The sequence below is a fragment of the Dipteris shenzhenensis genome, chromosome 5 (genome assembly GCF_047967505.1).
Source record: "Dipteris shenzhenensis isolate YYH24624 ecotype China chromosome 5, Dip_SZ_1.0, whole genome shotgun sequence".
NCBI lineage: Eukaryota > Viridiplantae > Streptophyta > Polypodiopsida > Gleicheniales > Dipteridaceae > Dipteris > Dipteris shenzhenensis.
Window position 1 is genome coordinate 58,647,083 of NC_141600.1, and position 24,851 is coordinate 58,671,933.

Consider the following 24,851-nt stretch of genomic DNA (forward strand, 5'->3'; position numbering starts at 1 on the left):
CACTTCGCACAAGAGCAGACACGCTTCACCCAGAAGCAGTCGCGTCTCATACTGGAGCAGGGTCAGGCTATCCGAGACTAGGCGGATCTTATTCAGGGACTCAGACAGGAGATCTCATAGCTCCAAAAGCAGGTCACTGCTATACACACAGTCCTAGGGAGCACCTCGGTTGTGGAGGCACAGATTGCGAGCATGCAATCTATCCCATCGAGAAGATGTCCAGATGGGCCGACGTAGCCAAACGGGAACCTACAAGGGTAACCGTTTCGACTACCCTCTTGGAGTAGCAGCAAAGAGCCAGTGAGGCTCTCAACATTAGAATACATGGGATCCCACGCACTGAGGCTACACCAATGGCAGATGCAATGGCCTTCGTGGCCACTACTCTAGGGGTGACTGAGCACAGGATTGAGAGAGCCTAGCGCGTAGGGAGGGACCCCAACCGAGAGCAGCCCTTGATCATACAGTTCCATGACGCTCAGGCACGACTTTCGGTTTTACGTCGTAGGTCAGCGTTACGAGACCAGCGAGCAATCTCCTATTGCAGCAGCAGCAGGATCAGAGCCGCAAGGAGGGCAACTGGGCAGTAGTACGAGATGGACGACTCCTTACAGGCCCCCGTCAAGCACCCACCTCCCCTCCCACATAGGGAGATGGGGTCTCTAAGACTCATATATCCGAGACCCTATCGTGCACCATCTGGAATTGTAATGGTACCTTATGGTCAGAACCAGGGAGCTTCTTGGAATCCTATATAGGTCACGACATAGTCTTTTATACAGAGACATATCAAAGCCCAGAGCACCCGCTACCAGGAGTCTGCGGGTATACATCAGAGTCTGCCTATAAAAAGGAGACAAGGGATACAGGAGGAGTTCGAGGGTCAGGAGGAGTCGCTGTCCTTTACAGATCCACACTTTTGAAAGGCATCTCAGTCGAGGAGAGAGATGCACAATCTAGGTTTCTTTGGATCCGAATTCGGCACATGGACATCCGGGATCTGTTTATTGCAGTTTGCTACTTCCCCCTTGAGACCTCCCACTTTGCCAAAGCTATTCGAGGTGAGGATGAGACATCTCTATTTGCTGCTCTTTATCAGTCCATTGTTGACTTCTGTAGCCGCGGAGAAGTCCTCCTGGTTGGGGACTTCAATGTGAGGATAGGCCCTCGTCAATCACCACTCCTCGACTTCAGGGATGATTCCACTCGACTGCTAGACATTGACCTTGAGGAGGCAGGTATGCTACCGGTTTCGGCTGGCAAACAAGGACCGTTCACATCTTATGGGCCCGTCTCAGGTGGTTTCACGTGCTTTCCACATGGAAGAGGCTCCAGTGTTGTTGACTACATCATGGGATCCCCTGTCTTCACATCTCGCATCATTGACTTCACCGTAGCACCTCTCCCTCCAGGGTCTGATCATACCTATCTTTTCTTTAGCATTTCCACTCCCCATCGCGTAGCACTTTCCACCCCGCTGAGTTCTTACTCCACCTACCATGATATATGCTTTGATTGCAATCACTCACCTACTTGCTCTGGCCATCTATACATACTTCTCGCCTACATTGACTTCATACCCCTATTAAAGGATCGTGCTACCCTAGTCACCCGCTCACTACACGAGGCTGCTCTTCATGCTTTCCCCCACACCACCCACTCCACCTGCCCACCACCCCTTGGGACCGTACCCTCTAATAGCTGGTACGATGATGAGTGTATGCTTTATGCTGTCACCTCAGATTCGAAACCCAAAACAGTCTTCCGAGCGAACCAAAGACGCTAATCGTGTACCGTCGACTAGTACGCAAAAAGAAACTAGACTTTGTCCATCGGAACGAGGAGGAGCTACTGAACATTCTGTTCAGTAACAACTCTAAGGACTTTTGGCGGAGATTTCTAGAGGGACGGTCCCCCTCACCACTCACTGACACTCAGGTGTGGTTTCATTATGCATGCACACTCTATGATATCCCAAATCAGCTAGTCCCTAACCTCTCACATATGCCCCGCCCCACATCTTGCACCCTCTCCACTAGGGAGGGCGGGGTAAAGGATGCCGTAATGAAGCTTCATAATGGCCGAGCGAAGGATCATGAGGGACTATGCACTAAGTTCTTTGGGCCTTTGTTCTTACTACAGAAGGTTGATAAGCCATTTTGCAGACATAGCTGCTCCACTGCATGATCTAACCAAGAAGAATGTGGCCTTCATTTGGGGAGAAGTACAAAAAGCAACTTTCACTGCATTGAAGGGAAGATTAACTATAGAGCCGATCCTTGTAGTCCCTGATTTGCACAAGTCCTTTGATGTGGATTGGGATGCTTGTGGTGATTGCATTGGGGCTGCTCTCCACCAGGATAACCATGTTGTGGCTTATGAGAGCCGAAGGCTTAGAGGTGCAGAATTGCACACAGGGATTTATGAGAAAGAGTTGTTAGCTGTGATGCATGCTATTACAACGTGGAAACATTATCTTTTGGGTGCTGGTTTTACTGTTAAAACAGATCCCCAAAGTCTGAACTATTTCTTAACTCAGACTAAGCTCTCAGAAAAGCATATGAGATGGGCAAATCAATTGTCCATGTATCATTTTCAGATTGTTCTCACACTGGAGCTCAAAATAAAGTGGCAGATGCATTATCTCGTAGGCCTCAGGTTAACAATGTTACCATTCCTTATCATCAGGACCTTGAGGAGATGAAGCAACAGTATGCCACTAATCCAGACTTTGGCGAGATTTTACAGCAATTGCATGAGGGACAGTCCTCAAGTCAGTATTCACTGAAAAATGACTATGTCATGAAAGATGACTGCCTATGCATCACCCAAGAGATGAGGAAAAAGATTTTCGAGGAATGCCATGCACCTCCCTATGTTGGTGTCACCACAATGTAAATATCCTAAGTCAAAGTACAGTTGACCATTTATTTGATCATAATTAAAGAGTTTTATACGTGTTAATTACGGTCAAAGAGTTATTTTAATGGTCAAAGGATTGACTACGGTCAAAGATACTTAACTCAAGTCAAGTAAACCTGACTGCGGTCAGAGAATGTTGACTTCGGTCAACAAGACTTGGCATGCGCCAAGAGGGGTTAACCCCGGTTAACCAAGATGTGCCAACCTCGGTTGGAGAGACTTGGCTATAACTAAGGCGCCTTGACCCTTGGTCAAAGCTCTTTAATTATAATCAAGAGTGTTGACCCCGGTCAACCAGAGAAAATATATATATTTATTTGTATATATATATTTGTTTAGATGTGCACATGTGTTCAGTGGGGACGCCCACCGTGACTAGGATTAGTCCACAGTGTGTTATTTGCATGCAAAGCGCTAACAATTAATGGGTACCATGGTGGTGTGCTTTAATTAATTGTTGCAGGTACTAGGAAGGATTATTTTTCCTAAGCGAAATGGGAGCCTGACAAGCATCTAGGAGGCGGTTCGTGTGACCGAGAGCTTTGAAGACTCCAGAATGGCCCTTAGTGGCTTGTAATAGGATTTAGTCTAGATTTTAGACAAGTGGCATGTTGCCAATTTGAATGGGGCTTGAAGCTCTTGTAAAAGAAGGAATTCTTTTCACGTTTGGAGAGAGAGAGACTTACGAGACAGCTCTAAGCTGAACTTCTGTAACAGATTTTTCTGAAATGAATAAAGACCTTCGGGGGGGTCCAGCCCGACAATTTGTCCTGGGCCCTAGTGTATGTTCAGAGAGAGGGAGTGAGGGAGACCTTTGGAAAGTTAAATTCCGTCGTTGAAGTGAAGCCATAGCTGTCTTTCACAGTCAGTTCGGTTTTATCTCCAGTTCGGTTTTAGCTGGACATAGAGGAAATACAGCAACAACTCTAGCACTAGAGAGGTATTTCTTTTGGCTAGGGATGCGGAAAGATATACATCAGTTTATTACTGAATGCCTTACGTGTCAGAAAGTGAAGTATGATAGACGGAAGGCACCTGGCCTACTTATGCCTCTTCCCGTGCCTCAAGCACCGTGGGAAAGTATTACAATGGACTTCATTTTTTATTTGCCAAGATCAAAGTCAAGGAATGATGGGATTTGGACTATCATTGATAGATTCAGCAAGCAAGCTCATTTCATTCCGGTTCGCAAAACCATAAAGGCAGATCATATGGCTGAGCTTTTCATGGCACAGACCTTCAACCACCATGGTATGCCTAAGTCCATTGTCAACGATCAGGATCCCAGAAAAACCAGTCTATTCTGGAGAGCTTTATTTGATAATATGGGGACGAATCTGAATTTTTCTTCTTCTTTCCATCCCCAGACAGATGGTCAAAGTGAAGTAGCAAATTCTACAGCATGGGATATGCTGAAATGCTACGTGACTCACCAAGGTTCAGACCGGAAACAGTACCTACCATTAGTAGAGTTTGCTTACAATAATACAGTACAAAGCTCTATAGGGAAAGCCCCCTTTGAGGTCATTTATGGGAAGGTGATTCTGCCACCTATCCTGAGGACCAAGGATGAAATATTTGCAGCTGATCAGTTTGTGAGAGACCTCCAGACAGCTTACAGCCAAGTCCGGACAGCAATTGAAAGGTCTCAAGAGAAGCATAAAAGAGCTGCAGATAAGCATAGGAGACAGCTAGATCTCAAGGAAGGGGATTGGGTACTTTTAAAGTTTGAGAAAGCTAGGCTCCGCAAGTTTAAAGGCAAACAGAAAATGTATGCAAAGTTATCTCCCAGGTACTATGGCCCTTTCAGGGTTACAGAAAGAAAAAATGAGGTTGCATACAGGTTAGCATTGCCAGAGCATTGGAGGATTCACAATGCATTCCATGTGAGTCTTCTAAAGAAATTCCAGGGTTCAGAGCCTACAGAGCTAGTATCAGAAGATCCACCAAAAGTGGATGAGCTGGAAGAGGTCCTTCAGCCAGAGCAGATTGTGTACCATACTGTACGCAAAGGCCCTCAGGGCAAGGAGTTTTACAGGTATCTTGTAAAATTCAAGAATTATACGGCATTAGATGCCAAGTGGATGGATGAAGACATGCTTTCCAAACATCCATAGCTTTTGCATGTTTACAAGGAAGCTTTTCAGTTGAGGTCAACTGAATAGAAGCCGAGGGGATGTCACCACAATGTAAATATCCTAAGTCAAAGTACAGTTGACCATTTATCTGATCATAGTTAAAAAGTTTTCATATGTGTTAATTATGGTCAGAGAGTTCTTTTAATGGTCAGAGAATGACTACGGTCAAAGATACTTGACTCTGGTCAAGTAAGCCTGACTTCGGTCAGGAAGACTTGGTTCATTACCAAGAAGGTTAACGAACGGTTAACCAGAGAACCACAGAGCTGACTACGGTCAGAGAGTGTTGACTTCGGTCAGCGAGACTTCAGTCAACCCGAGAATAAATATATATTTTTATATTTGTTATGTGTGCACCTGTGTTTAGTGGGGACGCCCACCGTGACTAGAATTAGTCCACAGTGTGTTATTTGCATGCAAAGCGCTAACAATTAATGGGTACCATGGTGGTGCGCTTTAATTGATTGTTGTAGGTACTAGGAAGAGTTATTTTCCTAAGCGCTACGGGAGCCTAACAAGAGTCTAGGAGGCGGTTCGTGTGACCAAGTGCTTCGAAGACTCCAGAGTTGCCCTTAGTGGCATGTAATTAGGAAAGTAATGTAGAAATTGACAAGTGGCTTGTTGCCAAGAAAGGGAGCCTGAGAGCTCATGTAATGATTCGTATTTTTTACGTTTGGATTTTTATGTATGAACAGCTCTATGCTGAATTATGTACTCCATCTTCTCTCAAGTAATAAAATCCTTTGGGGGGGTCCAGCCCGACTGTTGTCATGGGCCCTAGTGTCTCTGTTGAGAGAGGGAGGGAGAGAGAGTAAATGAGAATATCTTTGCTGTATTTTAAGACTGAGGTTTCATCCCCCTTTGTGGTTCTCTCGTAGTGATAGCACAATGTACTACTGTTATCTCTCGTCACAGGCATCAGCCTTTGGTAGAGGAGCCCATTTTAGTGGCCCTACCCTTAGGTTTTCATTGTATTTGGTTTCTTTTAGTCTCATAGACCCTTTGGTCTTTCGTAGACGTTAATAAACTTTCTTCTCTCTCTCTCTCTCTCTCTCTCTCTCTCTCTCTCTCTCTCTCTCTTCTCTCACGATAATACACTTTCTTTCTTTCTTTCTTTCTCTCTCTCTCTCTCTCTCACGAGTCATGTTTCTTAGTCTCATAGACCCTTTGGTCTTTTGAAGACTCTACTAAACTTTCACTATAGTGGGGGGCATAGGTATTTGACAAGAAAGTGGTTTGCCATTTGTTTTCAAGAAAGCAAACAAAGTATGCAAGTTCTCAACCAGTTTTGAAAGCCTTATGCTGTGTACCTGCTTATTGCATCTTGAAATATAGCCTTCAGAATAGAATCCGAAAGTGCAGGAACATTGGAAGAAATTGCTGGATCAGTGCTACAAACTCTCCTTCGAGGAATAGAAAGAAGAGCATCCAAACAGCACCACTATCAAGGAAAATTTGGCACATTAAGAAACAACTAGCATGAACTCCATAGAATCATAAGAATAATGACAGACAAGCATTATGATTCTAAGCATTCCATGATGCAAAAAAAAGACAATATTTGTATGAATCAGAAGCTCCATATCATAAAACGTTTCTATTATAAAACCATGCTGTTGGAGCAAAAACATACTACCCATGAAAACTGTTTAATTTACACATATATCTTAGGACCCTAATCAAGGAAAGTGCACACTGGCGTTCAGTGGTCAGATATTAAATGTCAGGTTCACATAATTCAGGGTGTGGTTGTTACTTCAGAACATTGACCACTTATTGGCTCAAAGGCATCAACACATAGCCAACAGCACAAGCCCAACTCACATTATTTTGTTTACAAGGGACCTAGGCTTCTATAATGCTCAGGAATTGCAATATTCACTCCTGGGCTTCCACACAAAGCATCAATCCAAGACATCAAAACATGAAAGGAAGCCCACACAGCCGTAATTCCTCTCTCAGTCGCACATTTTGGTTTTTAAAACAGACACTGACCACTCGTTATTTTGCAGACACATGACTGGTAAAGGCAACAGAACAAAACAGATTTGATTACCAGATTTTTTAACAAAGTAAAAGACAGCACTCTCTTAATCATCAGATATTTTTAGAATAAAGTTAAACCAGCAAAAAAAATTCCAACTATAAAAAATTGTGAAAAACAGTCAACAAAATAACCATGACCATACTACGGCACCTGCATGAGACTGTGAGTTTAAAATCAGAAGATATTAAAGGCAAACCTAATTCCAAATTGTTCAACTTTTCAAAATGAAAACACATAATTGGAGGTGACTTCAACATGGTGGAGTTGTCTACAGACAAAGGGTGGCGAAGGGAAGGTAGCATTCACTCTCTTTAGACAGCTTCTTGGGATCATTTCCTTTTTCAGTCTAGAGGCAAAGATTGTTGGGTTATTGATGCTTTTCATGCCTTTCCATAGTCATTGCTATTTGGTTAGTCAAATAAGAACTATTTGAGTCCCATCAATGCACGGATAGACAGATCTTATGTGGATAATTGGACCTTCTATAGAGGTGGTACTATATGCATTGCCTCTGGGGTATATGAGCAAGATGGCCTTCGTGACTTACTGATCTGAAGTCTGAAACCCCAAGAAACCTTCTGAGGTCAGTAAGTCACGAAGGCCATCTTGCTCCTCTTTTATTTGTTTGTGGCACAAGCTATGAGTCTTCTCCTCAATCACAGGCCTACCTCCTTTGTTTTTTTCCAAGAAACAGTACTCCCTCCTTCGGCTGGTGATTGGATGGACAGCACTCCGTGGATTTTGACTTCAATAGACATCAAGCTGCCTCCTTCAACCCTTATGGCTGCTATTGTCAGAGCCTGGCATAGTTTCAAGATTTCATTACAGAGGTTTCCCTCGTTTTGACAGGCCGCCAATTATGTGGAACAATTCTATTTTGGATGAGTGGTAGACCTTTCGGTGCCTTGGGATAAATGCAGTTGTTTAGGAGGGGGACAACTTTATTAAAAGTCTTGGACAAAGGGTCCATGAGACTAAAAGAAGCATGATACAATGATCTAAGGGGTGGAGCTTCTGAGTGGGGCATCAACACTCCATGATGTGTACAAAAAGATGGAAAATCTATAATCATGATCCTAACAGCACCAATACATAGAGAGAGAGAAACTCTCAGATCCTGAGAGGGGGGCATCTCCATGTGGGCTGTTGTGGTAGCAGAAAGCCTGCAATGGGACGCTGGCAGCATGTGTGGCCCACTGTGGTCTCCTAGCAATGGCCCTACAACGGACAAGCACCCCTGCGGTTCATGTCTTTGGCCTAGTGAGCATGGAGGGGAGGTTTCCCAATATGACATGTGCCTCAGTCTGTTGTCTAGTCTATTGTATCTTTGGCTCAAGCCCCGTGTCCGTTGTCTCCTGCTGGGCAATGCTATCTAGCTAAGAGAGAGGGTATACTATTGCTTTGTAGATTTCTGCTTGACACAGTACCTCGAGCTCGTCTTATCACACGCCTACAGACACTGGGATTTGATCAGGAGATCATCTGCGCAGTCATGGCACTGTATGAGAGAGTCTCGGGTAGAGTTCGTACAGGCGCAGGTTGGACAGATGAGATCCTTAGTACCATAGGGGTCAAACAACGTTGTCCCTTATCACCGACCCTGTTTGGCCTCTACATCGATGAGCTTGAGACTTTCATGGGGACGTTTGGAGGGACCGGTTGCTCACTTGCCAGGATCATCATCACGATTCTTCTTTATGCAGATGACGTGGCACTCTTGTCGTCCACACCCGAGGGGCTCCAGCGACACCTGGATGCACTGCAGGCTTTTTGTTTATCCCATGATTTGGAGGTCAAACTTGGCAAGACCAAGGTCATGATCTTTGACACCTCTCGAGCAAACATGCAACAGAAACAGTTTACTTTTACTTTGGGTGGGTCACCAGTTGAGATCGTATCCTCATACACTTACTTGGGGGTCATCTTCTCCGGCCCGATCTTCACGATGAGACCAGCGATGCAGGCCAGACTGGAGCAGGGGATACGCCTCACTGGCTCGGCTAGAGAGACAGTGCTTTCACTCCCACTTCCAGGACCCTCGGACCAAGGCTCTTCTCTTCGACTCCTTGGTCCGCGACCAGCCGGTATGTATGGCAGCCCTTGTTGGGAGCCTGACATGTCAGAGATAGAGTGGACATGGGTGGAGCGCTTGCAGATCCTCATGCCCTCACGGATGATCCGGGGAAACCCTCTGTACCACATCACATCATTCAGGCTGAGTTTGGTGCTTCTTCACTCCAGCTAGATGCAGCCTTTCAACCATCATATATCTACACCCGGTTAGATCATATGGGGACTGCACATCAGGGAGACAGAGGTTGCCATGGTTGGCTCTCGATTCCTCCATGAGGTTGGCAGCAGAGGGAGACGAGCGATGCTGGTATGCACGGACTCACAGATGGTTTGTGAGACTAGGGTTCCACATCGATAGGATACCTCCTTTTCAGTACAGTTTAGATGCCCCTCCGGTACTCCCACCCACCATCCCAATTGGGCCACATACCAACCACGTCATTCGAGAGGATCTCCTGCAGGTACACACCTCAGGACCTGGTTGGAGCCGAGGGAGCTTCCAGTGAAGCTGAGTTTCTACAGAGATTAGTGTCTTCGCATTTCGGAGGAGGGTTTCATCACACCACCAGGGTACACTAAGCTTCATATGCCTCACTCACTACGGCGGATCTCCATCGGATAGTTTCGGGTATCATCACACCGCCTCCGCATAGAGAGCGGCAAAGCAGAGGGGATTCCTAGGGAGCATCGCTTATGCATATTGTGCGACTGTCAGGAGGTTGAGTCGGAGGAGCATTTTATTTTCAGGTGCCCAGTGTACTACGAGATCCGAGGTCGCTACCACTGCCTCTTCAGAGACGGCTCCGGGCTCCTTTCCAAATTCCTCGCCTACCCAGATCAGCGATGCCTTGCGGCCTTCATTCACGAGGGAATCCAACATAGAGAGTATTTACTCAAGCGACACGGCTTGGCCACATCATCAGACACCTCTCAGAGCAAGATCACAGAGTTCTTCCCATCGAGTGACATTGATCGCCTAGTCTCTAGCCGCCAACGTGACAGAGACCTCGACCCGACGATCGCTGCACGACACACGAGACATCGAGGGGACACACAGATCACTCTAAGGGACCTCCCGTCATTGTTTAGACCTTGGATACGTCCCACGGGAGTCACGGTGGCTCTGGTCTTGCGTCGAGCCTTGTCCAGGAGACCGAGACGCACGGCACCCCTTGACGGGCATGAGCGTCCCATCACCAGCTATGCACCATCCAATGGGACATGACATACGGAGGATTCCGCTCCGCTCCAGTCCTTTTCTTTTCATTGTTACATCCAGATGTATTTGATTATGTATGATCAGACTTAGGATTCAGCACAAGTGATGATGCTCGTTTCAGTAGCTCCACCCTTACTGTAATTTGTATTAGGTTTTCTTTCAGTCTCATAGACCCATCGGTCTTCCGAAGAATCTAATAAAATTTCTTTCTTTCTTTCTTTCACCTACATGCCCGAAGCAACGACTAGCTGTGTCAAACAGCCTCATAAATGAAAGCTGCTAAGCATCTTTGATCCGGGTAAGAGAGGACACTGGAAAGGGGCCCAAAACCATCTTTGAAGAGATGAGGATAACGACCTCTGATCTCATAGTACACAGGGCATCTAAAGGCAAAGTGCTCCTTTGACCTGATCTCTTGATGATCGCATATAGTACAAATGCGACCCTCTCTAGGTAGGCCCTCTACTCGACCACTCTCGATGCAGAGGCGGTGTGATGAGATGCGGAATTGTCTGATCAATACCCCCCGGGGGGGGCAGATCCATGTGTATCCTGGTGGATCAATGAAGTCCTCATCTATAATCCACAGGTAGTGGTGTTTATAGAAGTTGAGCTTGACAAGAACCTCCCAGGGTACTAACCAAGTCCTAAATGCGTGTAGTTGTAACAAATCCTCTCGGATGACCTGGTTCTCCTTGTAATATGTAAGTAGGATGGAAGGGGCCTTGACGTTCTACTAGAAAGAATCTAGAGCAAGGAACTTGCTAGGGAGGAATTAGCCCCTCCTAGTGTCCCAATAGAGATCTCAAGCTCATCTATGTAGAGGCCAAACAAGGTGGGTGACAATGGAAAACCTTGTTTGACCCCAATGGTGCTCATGATCTCCTCTGTCATTCCCGCACACGTCCGAACCCATCCTGAGACTCTCTCACAAAGTGCCATGATTGCCCAAGCAATCTCCTCGTTGTATGCCAACTCATGTAGATGTCTGATGAGTCGGGCCCTTGGCATTGTGTTAAACACCTTGCGAAAATCCACAAAGCAACAATAAACCCTCTGTCTCTGTGCATTCACCTCCTCCATGACCCTCCCTGAAAGTAAGTATATGATCCATGCTCCCGTGATCAATCTGAAAGCCTTTCTATCCCATGACTTTGAAACCCCAAGCTTTGCCACAAGATCCATGCTCCCGTGATCAATTTGAAAGCATGCCTATCCCACGACTTTGAAACCCCAAAGCTTTGCCAGAAGACTAAATTCTGCATCGAGTATTGTTGCATAGACCTTGGACATGAGTCGGAGTCCCCGTGTCACAAGAAACGTTTTTAGAAATGTTTCTAGATTTAGCCAGGCGAAACGCCTAGAAACGGGTTTAAAATTTGTATTTTTTATATATTATATAGCAAACATAAAGAATTATCTCCAGATTCTCTCTCAGATACACACATACACACTAAGCACTCTCAAAAAGAGCTCTCTATGGTGAAAAGAGCTCTTGGATACAAACATACACACTGAGCACTCTCAAAAGAGTAAAAAAAAGCCCAATGCATTGGCGTTTCGCCCGTTTCGGCAAAACGTTTCGCCTAGAAACGTTTCTACACGTTTCTCTTGGGCGAAACGCGTTACCATAGTAGTCATGTAGCTTTCCGGACTCATGGGCTCTCCTGAGTTGAGGATGGGGGTGATGGTGTTAAGGGTCCAAGTTTGTGGAAAGCTTCATTGAAAAGCCATGCTAAGATCGGGGGCCAAGGCTTCGATCTCATAACTAATAATTAATTCAATGCATAGGCCCTCATGATCTTTCGCTCAGCTGTTGTGAAGCTTCAAAGTTGCGCGTTTGATATCACTTGCTGTGAAGAGTGTGCATCAGGTGGGGTGCAGTACATGTGAAAGATTAGGTGCAATCTAGTTAGGGATGTCATATGGTGTACATGCATAAGAGTGCCAGATTTTGGTATGCATGAGAGGGGATGGGGCTTGTGGCTCAAGGAACCTTTGTCAGAAGTCTTTGGAGTTGTTACGAAACAAAATGTTTATTAACTCCTCATTCTGGCGGATGAGATCCTGCTTCTTTTGGTAGACTAGATATCGATACATCGATACTCGCACATGGTCTCCTTCTCTCTCGGAAGGTGATGCTTAGTTTCCAGTCAAAGTTGGCACAAAACCTTACACCCATCATCCTACCAGCTATTGCAGGGTACGGGGGAGGAGGGGAGGGTGTGGATCGAGTGGTGTGTGGGAAAGTGTGGAGGATGGCTTCATGTAGAGTGCGTGTGAGCAAGGCAGCTCAATCCTCTAAGGACGATATGTGGTCAATGTATCTTAATAAATCAGAGAGAGTGTGGACTATGTCTCTTAGTAAATCAGAAAAGAAAGTCGGGAACATTTGGTACAAACAAATCATCTACAAAACGCCTAGTTTGGCTAAGCTTATGTAAAATGATACGGCAAGTATTGATAGAAATAAGACGTTGCATAAACTCAAATTCATAAGTGAAAAGATAAAAGTTTGCTAAAAATACAGCACAATTAGTGCCCATGGGAATTCCTGTAAGTTGTTGAAACAAGAATCACCTATTGTGATGTAAACATTATCTAAAAGAAAATCTATCCAACAGCACATCTTCAACACTCGCTACCTTTGTGTATCTTTTCTTTTTAGAATCGATGTCATGATCTATATTATTTAGCCACAAAAAGTCAAAACATAAAGCTGTTTTCTCAACTTTTAGCACTATTCCCATCTATTCCATTTGGGAAGTTCTTCTGGCTATTTGGGTTTCATCCATCCAGACCAAAGTTTCATCTTTTCTTCGTTTCAGTTCGCTACTGGGCACTATGGACTTTATGGACATATAGGAATTGTAAAGTCTTTGGTGATCCTACTTTCTCTCTGTTTGGCTTTTTTAGGCGTTCTCTGCAGCAATCTTTCTTTGATTGCTTGCAGAGAACGCCTATTCCCATCTATTCCATTTGGGAAGTTCTTCTGGCTATTTGGGTTTCATCCATCCAGACCAAAGTTTCATCTTTTCTTCATTTCAGTTCGCTACTGGGCACTATGGACTTTATGGACATATAGGAATTGTAAAGTCTTTGGTGATCCTACTTTCTCTCTGTTTGGCTTTTTTAGGCGTTCTCTGCAGCAATCTTTCTTTGATTGCTTGCAGACCTGCTGCATAGATTATAAGGTCTTTTTGGCATATAGTGAAATTTTCAGTTCATGTAATTGTAGCACCTTATTTTGAGGTTGCTACTCATATAATATAATCAATCAAAGATTTCACCAAAAAAAAGTGTGTGGATGGTGTCGTAGTGTATGACGTAGGTAGTGGAATGGATATACTTTTAAAAAACGGTGTGGTCTGCTCATGGGGCTGGTGGTGAGACAAAGAAGCCAGTAATATGCAAGCGATCCCATGAGATAGTCAACTACGCTGGACCCTCCCCCATGTGGGAAGTGAGTGAACCCGCTTAAGGAGGGCCAGCAATCCAGGCCATTATAAATGATAAGATCATGTATCCTTCCCAAGCCTAGTAGAGAATGTCCATAGGATGTGACTGGGACCCGTCTATTTGCAAAGACTCGAGACATCCTGGCCTCATCTACACCGACATCTCGTAATAAGATAGAATCATCATGAAAATCTAGAAGCGATACCTGGCATGTACTTGTCCTCGCATTGAAGTCCCCAACAAGGAGAACAACTCTGCAGCTCGAGAAATCGGTGATGTCCGAGCAGAGGGGCTATGCATGGCAAAGTCTCAGCCTCCTCACGTAGGTCCTTGGCATAATGTGAAGTCTCGGGAGGGTATTAGCAAACTGCAATGAAGAGGTCCTCTGGGGGGGGGCCGTCGGGGACCCGAACCCACGAACTCAAAAGGACCTGACATGTGTGTCTCGTCTCTTGATGGAGATCGTCCCTATAAGAGATGATTGATATAGTACTGCCACTCCTCCCGATCCTCAAATGGGCCTGTCTTCTTGGTCTCATCTCAATAAGCTGCCTCCCATGTGTATCCACTGACTATCAGCAAAGAGCGCTATGGACTTTGGTTGTCTGTATCTAAAAAGCTATGTATCAACCTATGCTAGGCTCCGAGAAAGTCCATGGGCCTGACCATAAAGTACCATTGCAATTCCAAACATGTAGCTCAAGGTCTCTGTGCTTTGAATCTCTTAGTTTCCACGTCCGTGGGGGGCCTATCAGAAGCCACCCATCTCAGACTACTGCCCACTTTCCCTCCTTGCGGGTGACATCCCGCTGCTATATGAAGATGTGCATCTCCTCCAGCTATAGGGGTGTAAGGTCCTTATCCATGTATATCTCTGGGTGGGCACACAAGGCCGCAATGCCAAGAACTAGGCCTGGGCGTCTTTGAAGCAAATGATGAGAGGCTGCTCTCGTTCGGGATCCCATCCTATACACCAGGCCCCCTCAATCCCATGCTCTTGAACTCCTAGTGTGGAAGTCACGAAGCCGATCACGTCATCTATAGGCGTGGTATCTGTGTGAGGAATGCCGCATACTGTGACATTAAGAGCCTTGCTGCACTCTGCTGCTGCTCCAAGATAGTGGCTGAAACAGTGGCCTTCGCAGGCTTTCATTTTGTGACATCCACCCACTTGGAAGTCTCTGCAATGGCTGACTTCATGATGGCTATCTGTGCCTCAACTGCCCTAGTTGTTGGCCCACTACATGCCGCTGTCACTGCGATTGCCACCTCCTTACGGAGCTGCAAAATCTCCTGCCTCAGACTATGGATAAGACGGCCTTGCGCTGCCTCTCGTGTGCCGAGGCGGTGTATCTCAAGGAGAACAAGCCCCAGGAGTCTGATGGGATCGTGTGACCATGGAGCGTGTATGGCCACGGTGTGGAAGGAGGCTGAATGACAGGAGGTGGGAGCGGAGAGTGATGAGGGCAACCGAGGAGGAACATGGTGGTTGGGTGAGAGGTAATGGTGAGAGATAAGAAGTAAACTGTGGCGGGGCATAGTGAGTCGGACTAAAGAAGCTCCTGTCAGTCCAAATGATGATGATGATGATGATGCAAAATCTGGCGCTGTCCCTGGTACTGTCACACCCAAGGGTATAGTTCGTCACATCCACAGGTGATGTAGAAGATACTGAGGATGAGGATGATGATGTAGAGGTCGAGTTCATTGAGGCTGCCATCCCCAAAGGTGGTGCTGCAGTCCCCTCTGAGATCAATGTAGAAACTGATGTGGGGGCCTATGTAGAAATTAGAAACTCTTTGGGAAGACTGCTGCCCTCTGTGTAGCAGTACTATCAACCTATACGGCACTTCCGTTGCTCCACTTGTTCACATCCTCGATAGTGAGTTGCTTCCGCTGTTTCTCTTCCTTTCTGAGTCTCTCCTCCTCCTTATCCCCTTTATCTCCCTTTCCCATTGCCTCTTCCTCCTATCTTCTTTTTCACTTCTTTTGGTGGTGGGTGGGTGGGCGGGGTGGGGGGGCTACCTACTCTCCATGTCTGATTGATTGGTACTAAAGAGGGCTCCAAGCTCCTACCTAACTTTGAGTGTGCTTTTTTTCTCTGTGTTTTTCCAGGTTCTTGTAAGTCCTAGGAGATGTCCCTGGAATATTTGCAGTCATTACACTCTGTTATTTCCAGCCAACAGGTTGGAACAGCCCTGGAAACCCTGTTGTAGCTCGGGACCTGGTGTGCTAGGTACAATGAGATGGACCCTTGTTTTGAGAACCCTACAGGAGGTGTCGCAAGCAGCTGGGAGCACTATATGGAGGTGCCATGTTACGAAAAGGCCCCGCACAGGCCTCGGAAATGGAGAGCCCTGCATTGGGACTATGCGACAGTCGCCCACTTGAAGCAGCGCACAGTAATGGGGGGATGTGGACAAACCAATGTACAGAAGCCCTCTTTCTTGGAGTGGTGCGATGGGCAGGAGCCCCCTATGGAGCTACACGTTGGGCAGGAGTGTAGGTAAGAAAAGAAACAATCTGAGATAGAAAAGGATTTTGTGTGACAAAAGATCACATGTAATACAAAAGAAACCTTTAGATAAAAAACTGTGCACCCCTACCAGGTTTGTTGCAGTATACAAAAAAATTAGCCACAAAGGCTTGATAGATGATCACGACACACAGTCGTGATCACGACACACAGTAGTATTGTTTCCTTCACTCTCCTATACTATATACTCCTCGTAGGAGTTCACAACCATCCTCTATAGCATCTGATCCTACTCTACGATATCTATATCTAATCACCGACTCTCATTCTTCTCTGGATGATCACAGGTCGATGGATATGGTGCGCGCACAGGCAAGAGGTAAGTGATGTAGAAGAACCCACAAGATCCTTCAAAGGTCACGACCACGTGTAGAACCCGGACGTATGATTGCATGCAGGAGATGACCAATCAATCAAGCTTGATTGCATGGGCCAATCCCATTGTTGTGATTGCGCCACCCAGCCAATCAGATGAGCCTCTGTAACCTTAGGACTATAGAGGCCTCCCCATGAGGATGAGGTACAAGGCTCTGAGCCAACATACCCCCCCCCCGGGCCAAAATAGGGAGTCCTTGACATGCTCTCAAAAGAGCAAGTAAACAACATAGCTAGCTCACAAAGAGCCCAATATCAAAAAACTTCATCAACAAAGAAGAAAAACTACTCACAAAGAGGTCGCCTGCTCACACAGAGCCCGTCTGCTAAGTCTTCTTCAAAAAGCCCATCCCTGATCCTTCAGGAACTCAGCCTCTACAAACATGGATGTCTCTTTCGCACCTTCCACGATCATCGCCTTCTCTTTACCTTTATCTGGCTTTGTGACTTCATCATGCTTCTTAGTGTAGCAAAACTTCTCCACATGACCCTCCTAGCCACAATAATGACACTTTCGAGTGTCACGACTCTTCTTCTTATCAGATACAGCATATACTCTGTTGTCGATCAACGTACCATAATTACGCTTTTCTTCACTCATCAGCATTGCCACACAGTCGAGGAAGTCCACATCATCGTCAAGATGCAATATTCGAATCATATCTCCACACTGCTCTGTGGGTAGACTTCTTAACATAATCGCCTTCTTGTCTTCGTCCTCCACTTTAGCTCCAAGATCACTAAGCTGTCTGAGGAGAGCCTACATTCGATTTAGAAATACCCCCAAAGTCTCTGATCCATCCATTTGAAGATCAAACAAATCTTGCTTTAAATTTGACTTCGAATGCTTCATTTTAACACCGAAAAGTGTTTCTAGAGTAAGCCAATTCTCTGCAGCTGACTTACTAACATCAAGATGATGGAAATAATCAGGTCCAAGAGCTCTTCCCATGAAACCAACTACCTTCTCATCTCTCTGCTCCCAAAGCGGTATTTTATCAGCATCAGTGGAGCGTTCTTTTGGCTTTTTCTCAGTACCGGCCACCAAATGCCACAAACCTTTTTGCATGAACAGCAAACGTGTGGCTAATTGCCACGATGCAAAATTCTTTCCACTGAACATTACGAGGATAGCCCCATGCTTATCCTTCCTGGTCGAATCCATTTCACAGTCTCAGAGGATTGAGAAGGACTCCGAAGCTGGCTTCTGCAAGTATATGAAGAGATGTTCTCTGACTGCGTCGTTTGGTCCTTTGCTTCTTCACAATCCGGATATTTGAACACCACAGTGCCAAGGAACGGGACATGCATGCAAAATACCACAAACTAATAGAGCTCAACCAAGCTCTGATACCACTATAGGTAAGAAAAGAAACAATCTGAGATAGAAAAGGATTTCGTGTGACAAAAGATCACATGTAATACAAAAGAAACCTTTAGATAAAAAAACTGCACACCCCTACTAGGTGTGTTGCAGTATACAAAACAATTAGCCACAAAGGCTTGATAGATGATCACGACACACAGTAGTATTGTTTCCTTCACGGTCCTATACTATATACTCCTCGTAGGAGTTCACAACCATCCTCTATAGCATCTGATCCTACTCTACGATATCTATATCTAATCACCGACTCTCATTCTTCTCTGGATGATCACAGGTCGGTGGAGATGGCCGCGCACACAGGCAAGAGGTAAGTGATGTAGAAGAAACCACGAGATCCTTCAAAGGTCACGACCACGTGTTAGAACCCGCCAAGTATGATTGCATGCAGGAGATGACCAATCAAGCAAGCTTGATTGCATGGGCCAATCCCATTGCTGTGATTGCGCCATCTAGCCAATCAGATGATCCTCAGTAACCTTAGGACTATAGAGGCCTCCCCATGAGGATGAGCTCACAAGGCTCTGAGCCAACAAGGAGCCCCCTATGGAGCTGCGCAATGGGCAGGACCCCTTATGGAGCTGCATGATGGGCTAGTAGCCCCCTTTAGAGTAGTGCGCAGCGCGAAGGGCCCCCTGGAACAGCGCATTGGGCTGAGAGAGACCCCTCGAACAAGCGTGAACGAAAAAAGGGAGAGAGGATTGCTTAGATAGATGTAGCTATCCCTCTAAAGTAGGAGTCTGCAAAAAAGGATAGCATAGACACATCCAATGGATGGGTACATTCTCAGACATAACCGTCCCTCTTCAAATCATAGGTTTCTTGTGGGACACTGGAGGACACTTTGCTCTTCAATGTCAGGTCTCAAGGCAGGTTGGTCAGATCCCCAAATTTTGATGTGGTTTTTTATGTGCACTTTGGAGCCACTTAGAGTTGTGGGCTTTGTTGAGTAGTGTTTATTTGCTTCTGGTGGCTGGTATGTAGACACTTGTCTATGGGACTCGATTGTGGAAAATAATCATACAAAGGGTCTTTCCTTCTTTAATTTTCCAATAAGTAATGTCGCTAAGTTCAAAGGCTGGACACCTTCTAGATCTCATCATTGGGAGAGCTTATAAATTACATTGGCAATCAGAGATCTTTCTATATGAGACTCTGGGGTTCCCTCAAGTATAGAAAAATCAATCTCTCTTTCTCGCTTTCCATCCATGGAGGGATGAATCAATGGAGGAGCATTGTTCAGCAGATCCCTCTTGTCCTCAGTACTCTTCAGCTGCTAAGTCTATTCGGCACTATTTGGGAGTGGGATTGTAGAACTACTGCACAAATTTCCTCCTCTCCCTTCTTCATTACTTGGGGATCCGGTTGGCTCTCGCATATTGGCCTCTAATTTGTCATGAGAGTCTCGACTCCTCTTGGGCTATCTTGGTGCAGCCCTAGGCTTTGTGGTACTGCAAACTTCAAGCTGTCCTTTCTTAGGTACAACTTGCACATTCATCAGAGGTTGACACTTGCTAGGATATTATAGGAAGCATCACTGCCTAACACGTTTGGAGATATAGATGTACAGAGACTATTGATGGCACCTAGGTCCACCTAGCTTAGACCTTGACCAGCATTTTAGCAGATAGTGTACATACCCTGAGCTATTTGGTCTAGGATGCAGGGTTCTTCTAGTAGGATATATTTTCTCAGAAAGCAAAGAGGATGCCTTTCTTTGCTGAGACCAACACAAGCTTGATTGTGGCATTTCCAGCCACAGTCCTGGCTTTTATCTAATTTTTTATTTGTTCAGACTTTGTGAATGGTACTATTGGTTTTTATCTAGTTTTTCAATTGTTCAGACTTTGTGAGTGATACTTTCCTCCAGATTTTCATGTTTTTCTGCATGATGGACTTCTGCCTTGAGTTCCCTCTCTCACCTATTTCTTTCATACTCAATAGAAGTTTATTTTAGGCCCAAAAAAACTTGAAGACACAATGTTGCATGTTATTGACTAGCCTAGTATCTTCACGAGTTTGTCAAAATCCTTTTCCATGCATCTCAAACACATAATGGCCCTTTGTGGCCTTCTAATTATGTCCTTAGCCTAAGATCATCCATAATATTTTTAAGCCATATCTTCCCAGTTACAGAACACCTTAAAGGTAGGTAGCTCAAAAAGAGATTTAGACCCATGTCCCCTCGGTGCTTCCTATGCAATCACAAGCATTGTTCAAAAGCTTTGACTTGTAAACAAACAATGTCTAATGTCCTGGAGAGTATTTTAGAAAATGACATTAGGTGATTGTAATCACAATGAGAACATAGCATGTTCTACCAAAGAGCTCAAGGCTTAAAGTAGAACTTAATTTAGAGGTACACACACATGGCTCAAAGGCTCAACAAATTCAAGCATGGTGTAGAGGCATAGGCACATAATTAGAGGTTCATACTTAAGCATGGCTCTTGAGCTCGGCGACTCGGAGGCCTTGGGACAAGATCCACAACTTGCATCTGCCCCCCCTAAAAGGCCTATCCATACTTCTTCGACAGTTTTGGTGAGGTCCAAATGCTGGAGTAGGTAAGGCCTGTCTCTACTTTTTCGACAGGTCCAGATGCTGGAGTAGGTTATTAGGAGACCATGACTTATTCTTTTTTTTTTTTAAGAAAAAGAATTCTACTAAGTATGAACAAAACCCGCGAGAGCTAGATCAAAGTGGAAATACATGTAGTGCATGAATTAAGGCCCCAAGATGCCAAAAAAATCTCAAAAAGAGATAAAAAATCCGAGGTTGAGGCTGAAAATGCCACCGCAACCCTGTAGAGGACTACGGAAGAAAGGGGAGCCTCTCCAATCCCCAAGGAAAGTAACCCTGAGGCCGCTCGAGAAGATCCCTGCATGCTCATCCAAGTGGCTATCAAAGTATGTTTAGTATCTGTCCAAATACTGGCCAAGTATGAGAGGAGCCGACCTGGGAATAGCTCAGGCCTCTCTACATCTGGCTCTCTAGATATGCCATGCTGAAATGCTACCGAAATCTCCCAAGAGGAATCCACCGAAGCATGTACCGCTCTTAAAGGTAAGGCTCGTACATCATCCAGAAGGCATGACTCAATTAAGTGCTGCCAGAGGAGCAGAAAGGGAAAGCCAAGCAGCTGAACCCTAAGTCATTGGAGAAAGGGTGCTGGGAAAAGGTGCTGAAAAACCGAGAAATCCCTTTCCAGATAATCCTCGCATGTCTTTCAATTCTGTCGTCGATAGAATTGTTAGATGGCCGTCAATTTTGCAAAGTGGTATGGTCGTTGATGAAGTGTTGAGAAGCAACGAGTTGAGCATGGTGACCATACATGCAACGTCTAGAGACGACAAAATAAAACCACACCAGGGATGCCTACATCAGCAACCAAATGGAATCCGTCTCTATGAGGTAGAAGAAGTAATTGACGGGCAGATTGGAAGTGTAGCACGTAGCACAATGGGCTTTGAAGAGCAACAAAAACAGAAACAATCTACATCGGTCGATTGGTCGCTCTCATCTAACATCGGCAGAGAATAGGCAATATTGGTGACACTCGAGATTGTTGTAGCAGAAATACTAATAAGTAGTGCAATCAACGTTAGAGCAGGGCATAGGTGGATATATGGGGGTAGCAACCTGCTTCAGTGCACCAGCAGCAAACAGCTTCTATGTCGATCGTACACCCTCATGAACTGAGCAGAGCCTTCAAGAAGAAAAGCAGGTGGCACAGATCTCAGATGAATGCAGAGTAGAGTTCACTAGTTTTGATACGAATTGTTGAAACACAAGGCTATGGCGGCAAGGGAAGGAGAAAATCCATGAGAGAGATAGGAAATATGCAATGGGCCAGAAGATAACACCAAAAGATCAAGTGCATGATCATAGATAGGATCCACGTATATATAGCCACAAGGGCTGAGCCTTTGGTGATATGATGTCATCTCCATGACCTTATCCACTCCCAAAGGTCACTAGATTCTTCAAACACTCGAAAACGCACAATATTGAACAATCAGAACCCTGAGCATCCACTACCATCAGTCGATGGATAAACATGGGCGTCTACTTATGGGGATGAGACCAAGGACGGTAGAGGAGTACGTGGATCCGGCACAGTCACAATTTTGTAACAATCATCTCTCACGAGGATGATCACCGTGAAGAGATGCGACCCATATGCCAGATTCATTCTGATTTGGATCAGGAATACATCATCGAGAGATACGTTCATGGTAGTCTGCTACTTTGCTCCAGAGACCTCGCATTTTGCCCAGGAGCTTGGGTTGGATGGACAGAGAAGATCATAAGCCAAACAAGGTCGTCCATTACCACCAACCTTATTTGGCCTATACATCGATGAGCTCGAGTCCTTCATCAGGACTCTAGGGCGTACAAGTACCCCTTAGCTAGCTCCATGACCCCAATTCTACTATTTGAAGATGGGTTATACTATATGAAGATGGCATGGTCTCAATCTCCTCCTCAGCTGAGGGTCTCCAGTGATATTTTGATGTACTCCAGTCTTTCTATGAGACACATCAAGCTGGGTAAAACCAAGGTCATGATCTTCAACACATCCCAAGCGGCCACACACAAAGAGCAGTTGACCTTTGACGATGGGGCTCTGGTTTACCTTTGATTATTGCATTCTATACATACGTGGAGATTCTTTCAAGACCAATCTTCACAATGTAACGAGCTATGCAAGTTTATTTGAGTATGGGATATGCTGCACCAGCCACACTTGAGAACCACATTTTCATAATCCAAAATCGGGTCTCTTTTCTTTTACTCTCTTCTCCGCCCAGTGGGGATGTATGGTGGGGGACACACTTATCAGAGACAGATTGGTCCCAGATAGAGAGAATCCAGGTTCTGGATCTTGCTCGGATGATCCGGAGTCCCACACCACATCGTACTAGCATCGTACTAACACCATTTGCGGCTACCCCTCTAAACAACTTGATATACTCTTCTAGGTAGTTACTTATCTCAATAGAGTCAGGGACTTTGGTACCACGACATCCGGACAACACAGATTGTCATGGCTAGCCCTAACATCATCTATGGCATTAGAGTAACTAGGGATTAGAGGAGCTAGTACGCTTCAACACGCAAATGGTTTTATGGGCTTGGTATTATAAATGGAGAGACTACCACCATTCCATTAGAGCCTTGAGGTTCCATCCATTTCGCTCACCTACCAAGAGGTGAACTAGGTCATTAGAGAGGATCTCTTGCAGCTCCACACATATAAGACTTAGTTAGCACCTATTGAGCTTTCTGTTAAATTCAAGGTCTATAGAGCACCCGTGCTTACGGATCTCAGAGGAGGGGTTTACCGAACCACCAAGCTAGACGCAGATTCATCTTCCACATGCTTCGGGTATCTTCACACAAGCTACAGGTTGAGATAGGACAGGTAGAGTTCATCCCACGTGAGAGACGGATCTGCACTTTTGTGATATGTAGGCGAGTGTGCACGACTCTGGGTGGAAACTAACATGAGGACTATAGACATATCTCTCTTTTCAATGTGGGCAAACTGACCACTGGAGTGACAATAGCAATTGTCAGACAGTGGGCTACCTCATGGAGAATATACAGGGGGGATGGACCTAGACAAGCATCAGCAGCAATCCATCATTGATTTTCTTCCTTGACGCCAACTCTCGCCACATCCAGAGCCAATGTCAGACGAGCTCTTCTTGTCTCTCCTCATTCGTCCGGTACAGTAGGCCCAACAAACAAGATAAATAGCTCTAGTCACTTAGATGGACAGCTAACCAATTAATAGATGACCAAAAGCTCCCGCTCAATGTTCCCCTTTTTAAATTTCCCTCCCTCGCAAGCTATGGCACTGTTTACTTTTTCTCATCACAGACATCAGCCTTGGATATGTGCGCTTGTATAGTGGCCCCACCTATAGCTATCATTGTATCTAGTCTTATTTCATTCTCATAGACCCTTCAGTCCTTCGTAGATGTTCATAAGCTTTCTTTCTTTCTAACTACTGTAAAGGAACACCTACTTGAGAAGACACCCAGCTAGTGAAATTTTGTACTATCAATCATTTAAGCTAGTCAAGGGGCATAGCAGTGTCGATCTGCAAGGTGTGTCTGTGAATGCCTCACAAATCCTAAGTGATAGTATGTGGTCCACAGGGCATTCATGGCTATTTGCATGCGGACTTCTATTAAGTATGAGGTCATACTTAATAGAAGGTCATTTCTTAGGGCTTTTCCACTACTCTTTTATTCTTCAGTAGTCATTTATAGAAGACAAAGGCCACAAAGGACCACTTATAATGGATTCTCATAATATATGAATATGTTTGACGCAACAGACTGCCTAATCCAAACAAAAACAACATTAGTTGTGTTGTATTGTATTCTTGCAAGCACGACACCACTAAATACGCGCATCACATCATTGAAAAATAGACCATCATGTTTAAGGGATTGGTAGCTGGTGATCTCTAAAATGGGTTTCACAATATCTGGTTGGTGGTCTATTTAGAGTCTTAATCATGATCCCTGCTAAGCTCCACAGTACATACCTTGGGAGTCAAGTTGAAGGCTCAAGCAAGAACTTGCTCAGATTGCTGGTTTTTGTTACCTCTCTACCCTTGAGCGGTCTCCTTGTGAGCATAAGCTCTCACTTACCCTAACTTGCAGGTTTTTAAAGGTAGGTGG

General features: G+C 45.2%; 1 protein-coding gene across 3 annotated transcripts in view; it reads right to left on the reverse strand.

Moving 5' to 3' along the window:
* Nucleotides 1-24,851, reverse strand: part of LOC147902243 (tRNA/rRNA methyltransferase (SpoU) family protein) — a 310,036-nt gene that overhangs the window by 140,450 nt on the left and 144,735 nt on the right. For all 3 annotated transcript variants that reach the window (XR_015541009.1, XR_015541008.1, XM_087374814.1), the window contains exon 17: nt 6,371-6,501. Coding sequence is in view for 1 of the 3 variants with exons in the window: in XM_087374814.1 (XP_087230940.1) it covers nt 6,371-6,501 (131 nt within the window). In the remaining 2 variants the exon portion in view is untranslated. The remainder of the gene's footprint in view (nt 1-6,370; nt 6,502-24,851) is intronic.